The sequence below is a fragment of the Mus pahari genome, chromosome 11 (assembly GCF_900095145.1).
Source record: "Mus pahari chromosome 11, PAHARI_EIJ_v1.1, whole genome shotgun sequence".
Taxonomy (NCBI): domain Eukaryota; kingdom Metazoa; phylum Chordata; class Mammalia; order Rodentia; family Muridae; genus Mus; species Mus pahari.
In genome coordinates, this window is record NC_034600.1 from 31214316 (window position 1) to 31221508 (window position 7193).

Sequence of the window (7193 nt, forward strand, 5' to 3'; positions counted from 1 at the left end):
TCTGCATCAGCTCCTGCTTTCTGACCTGCTTGAGTTCCAGTCCTGCATCCTTTGGTGATCAACAGCAGTTTGGAAATGTAAGCCAAATAAACCCTTTCCNNCCCAACTTGCTTCTTGGTCATGATGTTGTACAGGAATAGAAACCCTGACTAAGACACTATGCTTAGAAGAACCTTAACTAGCTTGTTGTGGTTTGTTTGTTTGTTTGTTTTGTACTAAGTAGCAGTATTTTCCCTCAAGAGAGTATGGTATTTAGGTAATTCATGTGTGTGTGTGCACACGGGAACTAGTGCCTGTGCCAGCCAGAGCTCTATACTGAGCATCTTCCCCAATCACTCTCTACCTTATTTTCTGGGGCAGCCCATGTCAGTGAGCATGGAGCTTGCTGGTTCCACTGGCCTAGCCGGCCAGAGCCCCAGGGATCCTGTCTCCATCTCCCCAGTGCTAGGGCTATGAATATGTTCTGCCTTGTCTTGTTGCTGTGTGGGTGCTGGGGACCCAAGCTCAGGCCTCTCTTTTCACCCCTAGATAGTAATTTGTAAAAATTAAGTATAACACCTCTTCAGGCTTTCTCTGAGGAGCGAGCAGAGTGGCTGACTTGTCCTCTTGGCACTGGAGACGCTGCAAGGGGAGGATTACTGAGTTTGGGGCCAGCCTGGCCTCCATAGAGAAAAACAAAAGACAAAACTAAAACGTAAACTGAAAACAAGGGATGCAAGATGGAGCCGTGGGTAAAGATGTCTGCTGCCAGCCTGCCGGCCTGAGGGGGTTCTCTGCAGTAGATAGAGAAACGATTCCCAAAGGTTGTCTCTGGGTTCCACATGAGCACCGCAGTACACGGTCCACACATGCATGTACACACAACTAAATTTAAACAACCAAAGATTTTCTGTGATAATTTTCTAATTAAAGGTTACATTGTATTAGAGTTTCTTGAATCTGGAATGATCAAATCCTATATATATCTCGTCTTTTTGGTAGTTTTTACAATGTACTCTAGCATAAGTAACAGGACCTCTAAAACCTTTTCTTTTCTCATTTTACATTTATTTATTTGGGGTGGGTACTGTATACTTAGTGGAAGTAAAGGACAACTTATGGAGTGGGTTCTCTTCCTTTGTGTGGGTCTGGGAAGTTGAACTCAGGCCGGCAGACTTGCTCACAAGTACCTTTTGTCTGCTGAGCCGTCTTGTGGACCCAGTAACAGGATATCTACAAAAATATGTGATAGTGGGGGAAGAATGTATTCCTGTGAGTAGACTATCTTGGTAAATACATTGTCTCTCTGGTCAACTGAGTCATTACAGACTTTACTGTGATCTCACTTTCTAGATGTTTATATAGAAAAGAAATGGAAAAAAATTGACCATTTGAGTTAAGATTTGCTTTATTTGTAATTACGTATATGTGAACATGTCTGTGTGGGGGCTTGTGCATACGATACAGATGCTTCTAACTGCTGAACCATCTCTCCAGTTCTTAGTTCTCTTATGTTGGTTTTGAATACTCTTTCTTTCAGTGATGGAAGGGATTTTCCTTTAACATATTAACTTTGAAATATTCTTTATAGCCAGGTCTAAGATTCAATGGCCCGCCCCCTCCGCTGCCCCCGCCCCCCTTCCCGCCGTGCTGGATGCCCCCGTTCCCTTCAGGACCACCAGTAAGTACAAAAGAACTGAGGTTACACTTTTATATACAGCTAGTAATTGTTTTAGAGTGTAGGAAATTGGAGTGTGTTACCTTAGGCCACCCCTAAGGTTGGGTTCTAATGAGTAAAAATGTAAACCTCCGGTTTTGTCTGGAAGGCCCTCTGCTACCCAGTCTCACTGGTAGTGGTAGCTCTGCTTGGTGTGGTTCCAGTTTCCTGCTGCTGGTTTCTGTTAGAAAGAACTGTCCTCAGCTCTCGGAGTCAGGCGACAGACACTATGTCCCCTGGGGCACTTGAACGGGAGTCTCTGAGCCTGTACTTTCTCATGGGGCTTCTCTTTTGTCACTGTTTTGTTTTTATCCTAAGGGAGGGTTCGGTTTGTTTGGCTCTCTGTGGAACAGTGCTGGCTGTCCTAGACCAGGCTGGACTTGAACTCACAGAGATCTACCTGCCTCTGCCTCCCTAGTGCTGCAATTAAAGGCCTGCGCCGCCGCTGCTTGGCCCTAATAAAATTTTTATGGTCGTTTTATTTTTAGATAATATTAACAGTAGTTAAAAGGATGTTTTGGGGCAGACTATATTTGAGTGTGAGACAGGCAGATGTTCTTCCCTAAATTTTTCCTTATAGTGGCCTTAAAAATGCTGTGTGTGTGGGGTGGGGTGGGGTGGGTGTGTGTGTGTTGTGGAAAGACTTGAGTCTCTGTTTTGTGTCTTATGCATAGCTTCATAATGGAACAAAAATAGTCCAATCATACTATTAAATGTCAACTGGTTTTAATTTTTGTTAAATTTGTTGGTCTTTTCTTATTATGGTTGGCTTTCTTCCAGTGCTAGATTTTCAAAAACTTAAATAGAAGTATCTCATTGAGTTTAGAAAAAGGTTCAGTTAATAATCCGTTATTCTCTGTGTAAAGTGAATCCCTGAGTTTCAGTATTTTCCTAACTGGATTTTTCCATTTGTAGATAATCCCTCCACCCCCTCCCATCTCTCCTGACTGTCTGGATGACACTGACGCCCTGGGCAGTATGCTGATCTCTTGGTACATGAGTGGCTACCACACTGGCTACTATATGGTAAGGACTCCCTGGGAACTTCTTGACATGCTCTTTGCAGCTGTACAACTTTGGGTGGTGAGTCTTGCACCTAGAGCCAGCTCCTGCATGACTAAAATGTGGTTTGTTCTGTGGAGCTTAAAAACTTAAGTCAGTTTTAAGACTACCTTAACATTTAAAAATGGACAGTTCCTCTTTCATCATCCCTCCTGAGTGTGATTGCAACTCATTTCAAATGTCTGCTTTTGTTATCTTGTTTGGTTTTTTTCAAGACACTGTTTCTCTGTGTAGCCCTGGCTGTCCTGGAACTCTGTAGACCAGACTGGCCTCAAACTCACAGAGATCCGCCTGCCTTTGCCTCCCGAGTGCTGGGATTAAAGGTGTGCACCAATTCCCAGATCATTTCAAACTTCTTGATTGGCAGTAATTTTAGCACTCAAAAAGCTAAAACAGGTAGATTACAAGTTCTAGGCTAGCATGGATACACAGTGAAACACTATCCCAGCAGCAAACCTGTAACAGTGGAAAGGAAGGCTTTCTGCTGTTAGGTTATTTTAGTTGTACTTTAAAATTTAAGTGAGACCTAAATTAGTTCTTAGTCTGTTTTTCTGCTTCGGGGATGATGATTTTTGTTTTTCCTTTGTGAGATTGGATCTTGCTGTATTCTTCTTTTTTTTTTTTAAAGATATGTTTATTTATTATATGTAAGTACACTGTAGCTGTCTTAAGACAACCCAGAAGAGGGCGTCAGATCTCATTATGGATGGTTGTGAGCCACCATGTGGTTGCTGGGATTTGAACTCAGGACCTTCAGAAGAGCAGCCGGCGCTTCTAACCGCTGAGCCATCTCTCCAGCCCCCTGCTATATTCTTCAAGCTGGCCTTGAACTCTGTAATCCCCTTACCCTAGCCTCCCAAGGAACAGGGACTGCATGTGTGCACCATCTTTCCTGGACATACTTGCTCTGCCGTGGATAGTCTTACACTGACTTGTTTGGCCAGGTTTCCTGGGTGTTGGAGATCACACCCTGGGGCTTGTGCATGCTGGGGAAGCCCCACCACTGAGCTGTAGCTCAGCCTGGCCATTTTTTGAAGTTCAGTGTTTTGTCGGTAAGCTTAATCTACATTTCTTGTGTATAGTTATAGCTCTGTTACCTTCCATTGTACAGATATGTAAGCATTCTGTTTATCCATTCTACTATTAATGACTGCTTATGTTGTCATTTGGGCCAGTAAAAATGTTTCTGGGCTGGAGAGATGGCGTAGCAGTTAAGAGCACTGGCTGCTCTTCTAGAGGACCCAAGTTCCATTCCCACTTCCCATAGGGCTGCTCCCGACAGCGCTCACCCTGGCCGGTACTTTTAACTCCAGTCCTAAGAAGCTCTTGTTAGGTAGCCATGCTCCTTAAAGTAGTCACGCCAACTCAGAGCTAGCTAGAGAAGAGCTTCCCTTTAGGAGTGTCATCTGTGTGTGTGCATCGGCGACACTTCATCAGATTAGTTTGCTTAACTTAAAATACCGACATATGACCTTAAGAAGTATGGAAGGTGTGCTGCCCTGGAGTGTGACGTTCCGAGGGTTTACCTCTGCAAAGAGTAGACAAGCCTGTCAGGCTTTACAGTAGCCCAAGACTTGTGAGGATCCCACTGACTTCCAGAAGCGGTTCACAGCCCTTACAGAGTGTGGCCAGTCAGGATGGTGGTGGCGGCTCAGTGGCGGTCACTGCTCATCTCTGTGGTTCTGTCTTGTAGAAATTCAAGCAGAACAAGAATGAGTGAGCGTGGTGTTGCTGTTGTAAGAACATAAATGTGCTCTTCATTGGTACCAAGTCACCTTCAGTACATCTCATGGCTGTTGAGATGTAATGTAGATGCACTATGTAGCCTAGGGTGGCCTTCCAATCGCAGCAGTCCTCTTGTGTTAGCTTTTTAGTTGCTGGCGTTACAAGTGTGTGCCACCATGCTTGCTTTGGATTAATCACTGTTAAAGTATATTGGAATGCTATAAACTACTTTTTAAAATACATAAACTTATTTTCTGATGATATTAAATAAAGATAGTATGTCTCATGAAATACACTGTTTGGTTGTTCTGGTAGTGCTAGAGATCAAACCCAGGGCCTTGCACATGTTAGGCAAAATCTCTAGCACCAAACTGGTCCCATTCTCATGGTTTTCCTGTGTCAGGTCTTACTGCTCAGCCTTTCACCAGCTAGGCTGGCCTTAAAGTCAGAGTCCTCTTGCTTTAGTCTCCTAAGCACTGTGATCATTAGGTATATAGCACAAGGTTGGACATAAGGGCTATTTGTTTTGTTGTATTCTGTTTTGTTTTTTTAAAAAGAGACCAGGCTAGCCTTGAACTCACAGAGATCCTCTTGCCCTGATCTTCCAAGTCCTGGAATTACAGACATCTGCCACATCTCCCAACATGAGGCAGAGTCTGCTGTGTCCCAGGTAGTTTTAGACACACCGCGTGTATCTGAAGATGACTTTGAACTCCGGGTCCTCCTTCCTCCTCATCTCAGTGCATCACCAAGCTTGGCATCCAGCCCGGCTTGAATTGTTCATTCAAACATTTATTTAGTGTACCCTGCTTAGCTTTGTATATGCTCTCTTTACAGGGTTTCAGACAAAATAAAAAAGAAGGAAAGTGCTCACATACAAATTAAGAAGTAAGTCTGTCATTTTAAAAGCTAATTTTACCTTTTGTATAATTTTTAGTTTGTGTAAAAAGAGTGTTTTGAACATTTGAAAATTGATGTTTATGTAAAACTAAAGATATTTTATTTATGTGTAGTTTGTGTGTGTGTGTGTGTGTGTGTGTGTTGAAGGTTAGAGGTGCGTGGCCAATAGAAGAAACATTGGATCCCGTGAGCTTGAGTTGCATGTGGTTGTCAGCTTGACATGGTGCTGGGAACTGAACTCAAGAGTCTAGAAGAACAGTGAGTGCTCTTTAACCGCTGAGCCCTCTTTCCAGCCCTGCTAAAGACTGCCAAAAATAGATGTACTATTGAATTATCCTCACATAATCAAATTCTCATGGTGTCAGAATGCCATCCCAAATACTGAATGGTTGCCTTGGTTGTGTTTGCAAAACAATGATTCTTAGGCTGGCCTTGAACTCCGTGTTAGCCTGCCTCAGTCTCCATAGCACAAGGATTATAGACACGCAGCACTAACCAGTTTAAAATCTGGTTTAGGGTGTAAAGATAATTGCAATGTCATTGGCCAGTTAGGCCTGAGTTTTTGTGTAGGGTGTGGTAGCAGGGATTGAACCTAGGGCCCCACACATAAGGAAGCATTCTGCCACTGAGCCATATCACCAGATCCACAGGTAGTTTTTATGTTAAACTTCTGTGTGTGTATGTGGAGCTTTTGCCTACACGTATGTTTATGTGTCATGTACATGCCTGGTGCTCTTGAGGCTAGAAGAGGACACTGGATTTTGTAAAACTGGAGTTATATGTAGGTGTTACAAGTTGCCCAAATCTTCTAACAAGAGTAGTAAGTGTGCTATTAACCACTGAGCCATCTCTCCAGACTCATCCCCTCTTTTAATAAATGATGCAGTATGCATTATTGTCTTAGTCTATTGCTGTGAAGAGACACCATGACCAAGGCAACTCTCATAAAAGAAAGCTTGCTACAGTTTCCGAGGGCTAGTCCATGATCATCACAGCAGGAAGCAGGCAGCCGAGGCTCTGGAGCGGTAGCTGTTTATATTGTAAATTTCTGGAGGCCTAATATTTTGATTTCATTTTTAACTCTAAAGACATGTAACATTTTAATCCAGGTGACTAATTGCTAGTCCTACCACCCTGAACAAAGCTGGTTATACTGTTACAGTCACTTTAGTGAACAAAACACATGATTTGATAATTTGTAGTATGTTTAAATTCTAATGGGAGAGGTCAAATATAGTACTTCTTAATTTTTAAATTAATGTTTACATTAATATATTTTTATTTTTTGCATTCTATGTAAAAATTTGATTCGGGAACTGATAAGGTGCTTCAGAGGCCAAAGGCCTGATGACCTGAGTTCACTCCCCAAGGTGAAAGAAGAGAACCAGTTCTTATTGTCTCTGACCTCCACACTCACACACATGCATGCACACACAGTTTTTATTTATTTATTTATTGTCATTTTATAACTGCCCAGTGTTTTTTTCTTTCAAATTCAGATTCCGCTCTCTCCCAAGGAGATGAGGTGTTGGTGTCCCTGGTCGATAACAGAAGTCTCCTCGTCACCTGTGGACTCTTGGCTAAGAGGTGTCATCATCAGCGACTCCCCGCCGCGGGAGTCCATCAATCCTAAGTCAGAGGCAGAGTGTGCTTGGGGCGTGCGCACTTGGAGGGGCCGACCAGTGGAGTGTGCCTGTCGGACGGCAGTCTGCGCAGTCGTGCCTGAGCACAAACGTGCGGTTGTCATTTTCTTAGTATGTCAAGATTTTTATTAATGCCTTTAGAATTAAATAAAAGTCCTCTTTTGAAA

General features: G+C 43.1%; 1 protein-coding gene across 1 annotated transcript in view; it reads left to right on the forward strand.

Annotated features, from left to right (window-relative positions):
* Window positions 1-7193, forward strand: part of LOC110329003 (survival motor neuron protein) — an 11530-nt gene extending 4337 nt beyond the window's left edge. Inside the window, exons 6-9 of the mRNA XM_021208531.1 lie at window positions 1571-1660; window positions 2612-2722; window positions 5321-5371; window positions 6883-7193. Coding sequence (XP_021064190.1) covers window positions 1571-1660; window positions 2612-2722; window positions 5321-5368 — 249 coding nt within the window. The 3' untranslated portion in view covers window positions 5369-5371; window positions 6883-7193. The remainder of the gene's footprint in view (window positions 1-1570; window positions 1661-2611; window positions 2723-5320; window positions 5372-6882) is intronic.